Source organism: Malania oleifera, chromosome 6, assembly GCF_029873635.1.
Source record: "Malania oleifera isolate guangnan ecotype guangnan chromosome 6, ASM2987363v1, whole genome shotgun sequence".
Taxonomy (NCBI): domain Eukaryota; kingdom Viridiplantae; phylum Streptophyta; class Magnoliopsida; order Santalales; family Ximeniaceae; genus Malania; species Malania oleifera.
This window is the reverse complement of record NC_080422.1, coordinates 85,017,138-85,030,826: the sequence shown is the minus strand read 5'-3', so window position 1 is coordinate 85,030,826 and position 13,689 is coordinate 85,017,138. Positions and strand designations below refer to the sequence as shown.

General features: G+C 31.0%; 1 protein-coding gene across 6 annotated transcripts; it reads right to left on the bottom strand.

The window, feature by feature from the left end:
• Positions 1-313: 313 nt before the first annotated feature.
• On the bottom strand, positions 314-13,434 carry LOC131157740 (uncharacterized). Of its 6 annotated transcripts, XR_009137314.1 has the most exons (12): positions 13,068-13,372; positions 11,819-11,886; positions 11,445-11,592; positions 11,283-11,363; positions 10,560-10,646; positions 5,636-5,721; positions 5,260-5,380; positions 4,785-4,871; positions 4,052-4,087; positions 2,254-2,418; positions 1,759-1,820; positions 314-625 (listed from the first exon to the last, which is right to left on the bottom strand). XR_009137314.1 is itself a non-coding variant. In XM_058112090.1 (10 exons), the coding sequence occupies exons 1-8, from the start codon at positions 13,338-13,340 to the stop codon at positions 4,794-4,796; spliced, it is 942 nt and encodes a 313-aa protein (XP_057968073.1). In that variant the 5' UTR covers positions 13,341-13,372; the 3' UTR covers positions 464-625; positions 4,052-4,087; positions 4,785-4,793. The 6 variants fall into 6 exon arrangements, 4 of the variants coding, with proteins under 4 accessions (XP_057968071.1, XP_057968073.1, XP_057968072.1 ...); XR_009137315.1 differs by lacking the exons at positions 2,254-2,418; positions 4,052-4,087; XM_058112090.1 differs by lacking the exons at positions 1,759-1,820; positions 2,254-2,418 and having other exon boundaries at positions 464-625.
• Positions 13,435-13,689: the final 255 nt, after the last annotated feature.

The following is a 13,689-nucleotide window of genomic DNA, read 5'->3' as shown; positions in this document are numbered from 1 at the left end:
ATGCAAAATTCGTAATTAAACTGCATTCCTTGATGAGACAATCTGGCCTTAGGGTTAATTATTACATGACTGAACTCTTATACTTGGGATAACTCCTGAATTGCTCATTTTTAGAGTGAGTCATAGAGCTAATACTATTTTGCCACGTGGCAGGTGATGTCACACTGACGTCACCAAACACGTGTCACCTCCTAATTTATAATAATAATAATAATAATAATAATAATAATAATAATAATAATAATAATAATAATAATAATCATAATCACCTAGTTGCTGCTATATGTCGCCTTTGTTTGGTTGACAAGTGGTAGCCCCAAGCTGTAACGTCCCTCAATTTCTTAACATAAAATATCACATAATAAATAAAATGGTCAACCCGAACCCGTGGGTAGCGGGGACACCTGTCATACACAGCGGAAAACCTAGCAGCAGTAAACATAAAATCTCAAACATCCAATCATAAAACATAATACCAGAGCATTCTATACATCCTCACATACATCCAAATATCTCTAGGGTCAAACACAAAATAATTCTAACCCTAGTACAAAATCTTACCCTTCTCACAGGGTAATCTCACTAGCTCAACGGCGGCCCTGACCCGCCAGTCTCTCAGGAGCTCCTGAAAAATTAATTAAGTTTGGGGGTGAGACACTTCTCAGTAAGGGAAAATAAACTAAATACAGCTGTGTGGCAACATGAATATTTAATGCATTTGTACGTATACAGTACATTTCATAATTCTATAAACATAATCATATCGTACTGGGTAAACATATATTTTCATATCTGTTAACAAATCATATCATACATAAAATCATCTGTTATAACTGTAGTACTGAAAACAAACCCAGGATGACTAGCTAGCTGGTGTCATGTATTACCCCCCATGACGGGTTGTGCAGCCCGAAGGCGGGACCCGACAATGGCTGGTCGACCACTGCCGAATCAAATATGTCTGTAAGTACGATGAGCCCGCCACACCCTGGTCCGGACTGCCAGGTGGACGTCCACACTCTACTGAAAGCCACATCGACTATCCATCTCCCATCCCCTCGTGGGACGGTAGCACTAATAAGGCCTTGTGCCAAAATGAACCCATAGCTACGGTACCGAGCTCCTGGTCTGAACTAAACTAATATCCTGGTTATGAAAACATATAATACATGATCATACATAACATCATTACGGCCTCGTGCCGAAAACATAGATACGGCCTCGCGCCGAAATCATACATATGGCCTCGCGCCAAAATCATAGTAAATATGGCCTTGCGCCAATAATATAATTACGGTCTCATGCCGATAGCATAAATACGGCCTCGTGCCGATAACATAAATACATGGCCTCACGCCAAAAACATAGATACGGCCTCGTGCCGATAACATAAATATATGGCCTCGCGCCAAAATTGTTTCAGGTATATATATATATACTGAAAATACATCATTTATCACAACATAACTCATATTTCCATAAATGCTTGGTTCGTAAAATCTTTCACATCATAATACATTTCACACAAAATAATATTCATGCCACACATATGCTGTTAAAAGTCATACTTCATATTCTGAAAACGTGAATTATTTACATCTCATACATACATATACATTTTAATCATCATAGCAGTATTTTCCCAATCGTACATTTCATTCGTAATACACAATATAACATATGCTTTTCTAAAAATAAATTTACTCATAATCAATAATAATTTGTATGGAAAATTACTGCTTTAGTTTATTCCCTTACCTGGCTATTGATGAATTCCTTAGGACCCAAATCCTACGCCCTTAGCGCCCGAAATTCAACTCCTGAAATTTACATTTTTCCCCATATTAATTAATCTATTTCTCCAAAATAATACTCATCTAGCCTTCCTTAGGCTCCATATACCTCAAATTAATATTTAAACTATTATTTAATATGCCTACTTAATTTTTCAAATTTTGCCTGCGGGTCCTAAAATTACACCCGCGGCGCTCACCCGAGCCCTAAATTTCAGAAATCCTATTTCAGTCGCAGATGCTTAATATTTTAGCATTTCTAAATTAATGCTAATTAATTAAAAATAAGCCTCTTAATAATCGCCGCACCCCAAATTTGGAGTTTTGGCCCGACACCCCCATGAGAATTCCGTCCCACTAGACTTGTAGAGAATCATCCCTAGATTCTCGTGGTGGTGTTCGTTTGTCAATTGGGCTTATATTTTGCAAGAAATTAAAGAAAAAGGGGAAAATGGCTTACCCCAGGGAATACGCTTACGTCGCTCCTACCACCGATCCGCTCCGGTAGAAATGACGACAGCGGCGAATGGAGTCCAGTGGTATCTTCGGATTTTCGATCGGGCAAAAATCCGTCATGAAATCGAGGAGAGAGGGAGAGAGAATGAGAGGAGAGAGAGAGAGTGAGCTGCGTTGCAGCAAAAGAGAAAATCAAAAAAATGAAAAGTACAGAGGAAGAAGAAGAAGAAGAAGAAGAAGAAGAAGAAGAAGAAGAAGAATGAATGAACTTTTTTTTATTATAAAAAGGTCTCCTGAAGCTTCTTTAAGCTTCAGGAGATAGTTATAATAATAATAATAATAATAATAATAATAATAATATATTTAATTAATATTAATAATAATATATTTTATTAATATTAATAATAATATATTTTATTAATAAAAATTAAAATAAATTTTTATTAATTTTTTTTCTTTTTCTTTTAAATCCGATTAATTAATTAGTTAATTATTTATTTAATTAATTAATTATTTATTATTATTATTATTATTATTATTATTATTATTTTTTTGAAATCAATCCACTAATTTTTTTTATATCTCTATTTTTGGGGTTTTTACACAAGCGCTCTCCCATCTCTATCCTTTCCCTGAATTGGGTCACCCCTTGATTCAAACTAGTTGGACTAGTCTGACTTTCCCGGATCGCTCATTTATTTTTAGCAAAAAAAATTATTAATTAATTTTTAATTAAAATTTTGAAAAAGAAAAATATTAAAAAATTAGGGAAATTAGAAAAAAAATGAGAAAAAATAAATAAAAATTATTTGAATCATTTTTGACTCGGGAAACCAAAAAATAAAAAATAAAATGTAAAAGACCAAAAATAAATAAAATAAAGAAAATTCATTAAAAAATATTAAAAATTAGTAGAAAAATCTTGAATTTTTTTTGAAAATAAGGGAATGTATTGAAGATATATATTGCTTAAATTTGATGCATTCACATGATCATTTTTGCATATTTAATATTTGTATATATCATGTTTTTATGTGTATGCAGGTGTGTATCCCGATAATAAAACAAAGGGCAAAAAGGTTTCACACCTTATATCAATTTTGAGGGGGGTTTATCTAACAAGATTCCCTTATTTCAAGGTCTTATTAAATATTCTTAAATCACACTTAATTTTATATTTTTTTAATTTCAATATTTATTAGACTTATTTAGGAGTTAGTTAAGTACTATATGATTCAATTGGAATTAATTCATAGTTAATTAGGTATCGTTCATAAAACAGGTGTGTAAGGGATTCTAATACATTCCCCCCAATATAATAGTACTCTCACTCTCAACTATGGTAAAAGCGGATTGAGACTTATAGTTTCTTGACCTTAGGATTAGTTTACAGACCAATCAACAAGTAATTAGGCGTACTGATCACAACTAAAAAAAATAAGAGGTCAGTGATGGCTCCATCGAACCATCAATATTATTATCACCCCTTGCCATTCCAAATCCTTGTTCAGGACAATGAGATAAAGTTAGACAAAAATTTAAAAAAATTATGCCATAGTCATTTTGAAAAAATATTTGTACACTCCAAGATTTTCAAATGGAAAACATAAAAAATGTATATGTTAAAAGTCTGCAAATCATAAAATGAAAAATCTACTCTATCAACCAACAATTGAAAAAATTAAAAATAAAAAAGGTGAAAAATGGTATAAAAAATAGTAATAATACTAATAAAAAGAAATAACAAGAGATGAGAAGATCTCATCAAAAGACACTCACAATCAATTGATTGAAAATAATACCTTCAAGTACCCTTCAGCGCCAAAAGTTTGATGCCACTAAACAAAAATCAATTGAAAACTATTAATGCAGAGAGATTGTAAGAATTCTTCAATTCAAATTCAAAGTTGGCCATGGAGTTGAGTAGTCAATGTTGTCAAAATAACCTCTCATTAGATTCACGCCCCCTCACACATAACCACTTTGATTAAAGCTGGATATTCTTGTCTCACACAATTTTGAGATAAAACGAACAATCTTGTGTATTTTCAGTCGAAATTCTATTGATCCAATACTTTGGAAGAACTCTGACTTTGACATTTCTAAAGAGCTGAAAAATATGAGACTCTAATACTCATTATGGATCAACTTGTTGTGGATTTCATTTCTAGGATGGGTTTGGATGGCTCTGCCTGTAGCTATTCTTGTAGCCGTTAGGGCAGCCGAATGATCCATCAAATGAATAGTCTGAATATGGAGACTGAGGTAACTGATTTAGCAATAGATGTAGCTAAGGGAGCTAGGAGGTACAACTTGCGTCAAACTTGTGAAAGAATACTTGCTGCGCACCTCTTCAATTCCAAGAAAATAAAATTCAAGCAGTATAGCCTAAGATGCATTCAATTATTTGTCCCCCAGAGTTATCTTCATGGTTACATATATGATCTGTCTATTCCTTAGCTTATTACAATTTTTTTCAATAACAAGCCATCATAGGAAATGAAAACTGAATACTCATTAATTTGTATTATGAACCTTTTTAGCTCAAGCTGAAGGTAACTTCCTGGAATATACAATGTACATGGGGTCTGAGCGCCCAGGGTTGGGAGATATATCCACAGCCTGCAAGCACAAAATTCAAAATTTAAGGAAGCTACATAAAACTCCAGTGAAGGGTTTACCATCTCTCTGGATTATAATTAGCTAGAAAAGTTTCTAATTAATGTAATGATATCATTTTTGCAGATAGAGAAGTTTATGAATGGCAACAATGGGGATAGAAGTGGAACAAAAAGTAAAATAAAATAAAATAACATTGTTTAGGAGTGTAAGTTTTAGGCCTTGAATTTATATTTATGTGAATTTAAATGAAATTTAGTACATAATTAAAATCCAAGGCTTTACTCGAAGCTTCCAAATAAAAAATCTGTAAAATTGTTATGGAGCTATTGCTCAAGGAGAACCAGACTAATTTATACTAAGAACAAGAATGGTTAAAACTTTAAAACACCTGAGGAGGTTCAAAACCACCAGCGTAATGGAAGTATGAGCCAACAATCATAGCATGATCAGCATCACCAGTAGATGTCCATATTGAGATTGCTTTAGTCCAAAAGCAGCGGTTGGAGAAGCTGATTTGAAAATACAATCCATGAGATTAGATATGACTAGGGAAAAGAAATATAACTTCAGCCAAAAAAAAAAAAAACAAAACACACACACAAACACGCACGCACACAATTTAAAGCATCTTCGCACCAGTTATTTCATGGCAAACAAAAAATCAAGAAAAGAAATGTTTTTCATGCTATTTACATACACACAACTTTTTTTAAAAGGGTCCTGAAATTCACTCTCATGTCATGCCTGGGTGCATGGTTAATCACCTCATTAAGGCCAAACCACCTGGTTTGAGAACTCGACACACCTCCTTAAAGACATCAAGAGGCTTTGTTAGATAGTCGACGCTGACCTGAAAGGAGTGATGCACTCAGCTATGAAAGAATTAAAACATTACATATCTAGCAAGTTCATTTTTTCCTGATTAAAAAAAAAGTTAATTTTTCCATAGGGGTGAAAATGTTTCTTGTAAGTAGTCATTTTCTATTAATCTCAGCCTTCAATTTGGCCAATTAACAAGTCGGTTGCAAACTATTTGCAAATACTTGCGTGTAAAAATATATCAGAATTTCAGGTTTCTGATGAAATTTTGCGCACACAGATATAATCAGTAATCGTTATGATGCGTTATTTGAGTTGACTACACTTTTAGTCACTAAAATTTTCAATTTTCTTTTATGAATTTTGGTCCATGTACTTTATTGATGATACATTCTAAATTGTTCCAATTTCAGTCAATTTAAACTTTCTAAATTATTGCAATTTAAGCAAAATAATTGCAACGATTTAGAATTTACATTGACTGCATTAGAAACAAAAATTTGTGGTTATCAAGATAAAAAAATTTAAACATTTAGTGAACAAAAAAACAATTGACTCATCATTATTCTATAATTTTAATGAAGATATTGTTTGTGAATGGAGACGGCAACAATCTTATAGAAAAGGAGGAAAACAAAAAGAAACAATCTCTAAATTTCTTAACTATAATTTTGATAAATGCAATCTTATATTTTGTCATGTCTTACGATTTGGTTATATTGAATACTTATTTTATAAAAAGAGAACAAGACTTAATAGTTTCAATAAATGTCAAATGGATTTCTTCTTAACTAAAAAGAGAGATCATCTATTTTATTAGGATTTTAAAGTAATCCCAAGTGAAAGTTTGACTATACAACATAGAGTCCTCATATTAGATATACATACTAAAAAATGGAAGAAAAAGAGTAACATAAATCAACATAAGAGGACTAGGTGGTGGAACCTAAAGGGAGACAATATAGTATACTCAAAGAAAAAATGATCAAAGAGTGTGATTGGACAATAGGAGATAAGGTAAAGGTAAGTACTGTGTGGAATAAAATGACAAACTCTATCATAAGGAAAATAAAATAGATTTTAGGTGAATGCAAAAATAAATACTCAAGTAGTAAAGAAAGTTGATGGTGGGATCAAGAAGTTCAAAAGGTCGTTAAGGCAAAAAGAAATTGGTATAAAATATGACAAATTTGTATAAATATAGAAAATCTAGAAAAATATAAAGAAGCGAGAAAAAAATGTAAAAAAAATTAGTGAAGCTAAACATAGAGCTTATAATACTTTATATACTAAATTAGATACAAAAGAAGAAGAAAAAAACATTAATAAAATTACTAGAGTCAGAGAAAGAAAATGCAAAAATTTAGGTGATGTAAAATATATAAAGGATGAAAATGACAATGTCTTAACAAAAGAAAAAGATATAAAAGAGAGGTGACAAAAATACTTTAATAAATTGTTTAATCAAAATAAAAATAAAAGATTGAACCTAAAAATGAAAAATGAGGAGAAGATTAAAAATAGAAACTTTATTCGCAAAGTTGAGCCCTTGAAGTTAAGATGATGTTAAAAAAGATGAAAAGTGAAAAATCAATAGGGTCAGATAAAATATCAATTGAAGCTTGAAAATATTTAAGGAATAAAGGAAATATTTGGTTGACAAATTAATTCAACATTACTATAAAAACCAAGAAAATTCTGGAGAAATGAAGTACGTTAATACCTCTATATAAAAACAAAGGCGATATTCAAAACTGTAATAACTATCGTAGAATTAAGATCAGGAGTCATATGATAAAATTATGAGAAAGAGTAATTGAACATAGAATGAAACTAGAAATGAAGATTTCAAAAGATCAATTTGATTTATATCTAGGAGATCGACAACAAAAGTTATTTATCTGTTAAGAAGTTTAATGGAAAATTTTAGAAAAAATAAAAGAGACTTAGATATCATTTTTAATTTTTATTGGCCTAAAGAAACTTATGATAGTGTACTTAGGAAAATTCTTTGGTGGGTCTTAAAGAAAGGGATATGCAGTAAATATCTTGAGGTCATTAAGGATATAAATGATAAAATAATGACTAGTGTTACGACTATAGGAAGAGAATTTAGAGATTTTCCTATCACAATGGGTGTACATCAAGGTTCTACTTTGAGTTTTTATCTTTTTACTTTATTGATTGATGAACTTGCTAAGAACATTCAAAATGAGATCCCTTGATATATGTTTGCAGATAATATTGTGTTGATTGATGATAGTAGAAGCCAAGTGAAATTTAAACTAGAACTTTGGAAACTCTCATTAGAGTTTAAAGGTTGAGGAATAAGATAAAATATATGAAATATAATTTTAGTAATATAAGTAGTAGTGGAAAGAAGAATAAACTTGATAATCAAGAAATTATTAGCATCAACAAGTTTAGATATCTTGGATCTTTTATGCAAGAGGACAGGGAAATTGAAGAAGATGTAGTACATAAAATTAAAATAAACTGGGTAAAATGGAAGAGTACGCTAGGTGTCTTGTTTGATCGTAAAATACTATTAAAATTAAAAGAAAAGTTCTATAAGTATAAGATGACCATAAGACTAACTATGTTTTATGATTTTGAATGTTGGACAACTAAGAAACAACATATACAAAAAAGTATAAGTTACTAAAATGCGAATATTAAAGTAGATGAGTGATATAACATTAAACCCCCATTTGATTTGCAAAATGAAATTGAAGTAGGAAAGGAATTGAGGGAGGAATGGAATCAATGTAGGAATGAAATTACTTTTTGAATGTAATTACTGCGTTTGGTCGGTAACATGAAATGACTGTAAGAATCTGATTTCAATTTCTTTTCAACATTTGGTATTCTTCAATGGATTCTATAATGGAATGAAAAATAAGTCATTTTTTAATTAAAAATCCCTAGTACATGATTTTTTTTTTATATATATATTTTTATTTTATAATAGTAATTTTTGCTAGTTTTAATATTATTTTTTTATTGTTGTTATCATTATTTTTTATTTTTATACAAATTATTATCTTTAAAAATAACAATTCTTTTCTTATAATTATTTTTGTTCTTTTTGTTATTATTATTTTATAATAATAATTATTATTGCAATTGTAATTATTATTAGCTATTATTCTTATTTTTTATTATTCTGCAATAATTATTCTCTATAAAATAGCAATAATAATTAATTTTGAATTTTTTATTATTATTGTCCTTGTTTTTATTATTTTTAATAGTAAAAAATAGATTTATTAGTTGTTATTATTGCTACTGTAATTATTATTAGTTGTAATTTTTTTTATAATAATAACAATTAGTATTATTATTTTTTTTGTTTGTTTGCCTTATTATTATTATTATTATTATTATTATTATTATTATTATTATAATAGTTATTATCATTAGTGTTATATTACTTTTTATTGTTGTTATTACTATTTTTTTATTTTTAAAAATAATTATTATTTATTTTATTTATTATAATTGTTCTTGTTTATTCTACAATAATAACATAGTAGTTATTATAAGTTTTTGTCATTGCTTTTTATAATAACTATTATCCCTAAAATAAAAATTATTATTATTTTTACCTTTTCATTATTAATATTGTTCTTGTTGTTAGTATTATTTTATAATAGTAAATATTACTTATTATTATTGCAATTATCATTAGTTGTTATTATTTTTATTATAATAGTAATAATGATTAGTATTATTAGAATTTGTTGTTTTTTGAATTTTTTATTGTAAAATGAATCTGATTCTAAGGAATGAAATTTGATTCTAGGCTACCTGCATTGGAATCGTGATTACCCCAATGTGATTCTATTTCTAGAATTTGATTCCATTTTAGGCTTGATTCCGCAAGCCAAATGGGGAGTAAACCATAAAATAAGAAATGAGCATATACGCAACAATTTAGGTATATCACCAATCAAAGACAACATAAGAGAAGGGGAATATTTATTATTGTAGTTATTATTAGTTTTTTTATTGTTTATTATTTTTATAATAATTATTATCCTTAAAGATAACAATAATTGTTATTTTGACATTTTTATGGTTAATATTGTTCTTGTTGTTGGTATTTTTTATAATAGTAAATATTATTTATTATTGCAATTATCATTAGTTGTTATTATTTTTATAATAATAATAATAATAATAATTAGTATCATTAGAATTTTTTGTCGTTTTTAGAAATTCTTTTGTTATAAAATAAACCTAATCCAATGGAATGAAAATTGATTCCAGCCTATTTGGACTGGAATTGAAATTACCCCATTTGTAAGAATCGTGTTTTGATTGGAATAGGATATTGTCCTTAATTCTGCAAACCAAACGTAGGAATGCAATTCTATTCCTGAGATTTGATTCCATTCCCGGTTTGATTCCGCAAACCAAATGGGGAGTAAATGATAAAATAAGAAATGACCATATAGGCAATAATTTAGGCATAGCACCGGTCGAAGACAAGATAAAAGAGGGATGACTTAGATGGTTTAAACATTTAAAACACAGCCTAATAAAGCATTTGTGAGGAGGAATGAGTTAATTATTGTTTCTAGCATGAAAAGAGGCAAATATAGACCTAAAATAACTTGGAATAAGGTAGTTAGGAAGGACTTAATAGCCCTTAATATAATAGAGAAAAATACTTTCGATCGGATAAATTGGGAAAAATGGATTCATGTAGCCGACCTCACGTAGTGGGATTTAAGGCTTCTTGTTGTTCTTATTGTTATTGTAATTTTGATAAATGCAACACCCAAAGAATGGGACAACATGCATTAGATTAGTCGTAAGAGTAAGAACATGACGTACATAAGAGAATGTAAAACATGAACTTACCACATTAGTAATGATATCAAAGGAATCATCATCAAATGGAAGTTTAGGGTTTGTGTTTAGGTCTTGCACAACATACTCTGTTAGAACCTACAAAGAAAACAGTGATGCATTACTATTTTAGTCTCATCTTATTATATGGTAAAATCATGTACAAGGCCATATGGTCCTCAACTACTCTAGTTTGGAACAAAACTTTTACTAACACAAAAAAACTTTACAGTCACTATTTTTCAATAAGACTTAGCTGTTTATCCATGCATAAAACCATACATGCTCCTAATTGTTCCATCTCTCCCAATGACATTCTACTTATGAATTTGTGTCAGGCGGGCATCGTCTATAGGATAATGTGTCAAAAAGGTGCCAATGGACCTGTAGATATAAAAGGACAACTCCACAGGCACAGGTTTGACCAAGTAGTGATTTTCCATATTTCACTTTCAGCATAGTATTCTCCTCCCTGTCTCTGACTACTCTGGAAAAGGGAGTAGCAGGCATTAAAAAAAAAATAAAAGATGAGGTCAAGCCTGAAGAACAGAAGCATAGTGTTTCAGCCCCCATAATCAACAAGGTTTAAGCGTCCAATGAAAAAACTAGAATTAAGAGGATGACCTGAACTCTCAAGAGATATATTCTACTTAAATTTAACCATAAACTGATCATTGAAAAATGTTCACGTTAATGATTTTTAACAGAAGATGACAAGTAAAACTTTGATCTCACCAGATTCCGCTTAAGCTCTTCTTCGTTCATGCCTAATCCAACTACCCTATCTTGCTTGTATCCGGCAGGAAAATGGCTGACCTAAATAAAAGATGAGAATAGGATTATAATCATATAAATATTCAACATTGGCAACTAAAAAAAACATCACAAATATCTTACCCAACTACTACACATATCTAGGAGACACACTCCTGGAGTGTTACTTGGAGGGAACACCTTTGAATAATACCTAGTAAGTGCAGCAATGGCTGGGTCATCAATATGTGTCACAAAGCGCGGAGTCTCATAGAATATTGAATCTCGTGACCTGAAAAAATTGATTATCAGTTTATAAACACTTGATGATGAAAGGAAACCAAACCCAGATCTTGACCCAAACATAAGCAACCATAATAAATGGTGAACGCCATGAAGCAACTTTACTGCAAACATATGTGCAATACAAAATAGTTTTTCGGAAGTGAATAGATATGGGTAAAGGAAATGAGAGTCGAAACAAAAGGAAGTAACTTGTCTTAGTTCAGAGCTTTTACTCATCAAAGCGCTGAAAATCCTCCTCCCTGAAGGGGAATTGCTCTGGCCATTCCACATTCTTTAATGCCTTGGATATTGAAACAAATATAGAGGAGTTGTTAGCGTGATGGGCGAATAGTCCCAATGACAAACAATAATGGAAATAAAAATCATTCAAATGCGAGCACAGCTAAACGTTTGGTCATAGAACTGGAGACTAGAGGAAACTTTAAGTGAAAATATAAACTAACTTGTCGTAATTATGCAGATAAAAGTGATCTAGTAAATGAACCTTTTCAGCCAGTCCCATTTGTTAGTATTTCAAAACCAAAGGAAATATAGAGGAATCAAAGCATAAGTTCTGAGCACATATTTTTTCCTCATTATAGAGAAGAAGAAGAAGAAAGATGGCAGCACTTATAAGTAAAGAAAAATATCTTAGCACTCAAATGTTCACAAAGGAATCAGCATATTCTCATTGACAACTCCATCCAAATTACAGAAAATGTGACAAGAATATTCCAATTAATCTGCTGCATGTTGCCAGTTAGATGAATTAAAAGTAGCACAAAATATCAAACTACATATTTTGAAAGGAACTACCCTCATCCTCCAAAGCTAAACCCAATTTACAACAAAGTAATAGTAACGGGTCTGCATGGAATGAGAATTTCAATGTTGGTCCATGACTGAACAAACATGCCGTTCTTTTATGAGTTCATGTAGCTTAATTTACCTGATCTCACAGCCAAACTATAAATAAATATGTGACTGGCTCTTTTTGGATGCTCAGTTCAATGGCTTCTACTCACTAACCACCATTTAAGTCGTATCTGTCAATTATGCATAACTTCATTTCCGATTTTCTTTCCACAGGACGCGTGAGAAATTAGTTGCCCACCCGTTGTTTATCCCTTTCATAAACACTTCACAAACACTGGTTTCCCCAAAGAAACATTGCACAAAATAGGCCAATTCACCAGCGTGCAATCTAGCATATTCGCCACTTCTAGCCTCAAATCATTATCAATAGCTCGAAATTCGAGACACGCAGAAGTTAAATCACACAACAATCATAAAACCCAAAACCCTAGCCAAGAAATTTCCTTTTCAAATTGTAATTTTGCTGTCCATACCCAGCACGTCTCCCCAATTTAGCACCAACCCATTTTCAAAAACTTCAAAATTTAAGCAAACCCAGAAGCCAAACTGCACAACTAAAATCATGAAATCGTTAATTTTCGCGAGAGTGAAGATCCAAGAGTTCACCTGTTCAACGGGAGAAGGACCCGGCTGTCTTGCAGAGGCAATGAAGAATCTACCGCCAACGTTACCAGCCATACTCATGAGCTGAGCCCAAAATGAAGCCCCAAGGCTTAGAAGCAGGCGACGAGGAGTTATACTCCTGCCCCTCGCACTGTTCCACCTCGTCAGTGTCTTGGAAAAATGAGGAACCGAATGAACTGCACAAAACCCAGCACCCGCCAAAATGGGTACCCTCTGTTGCAGAGTAGTCACACCCATCCGATTGGCCTTGGCCATTTTCTTAATCCACAGACCTCTATCATTTTCATTTCATATATGTGGGATTTTTGTGGAACACATTTTTTTGGATCATGGGTCATAGAGATGGATCAACATGCACCGTAGGATAATGTGTCATATTTATTACATAAAAATAAAATAACAAATAAATTTATTTTTTACATATTTTTCTATTAATATTATTAAAAATAAAATTTGATTTTAGTATGATTTGAAATTTTAAAAGATCTAATGTTAATTATGTATAAAACTAAAATTCGTTCGTTGATTTGATTTCCTTCTATTTTTATGAGTGAATTTCAAGCCATAAATTTGAATTTATGTAAATTTGAACAAAATATAGTGT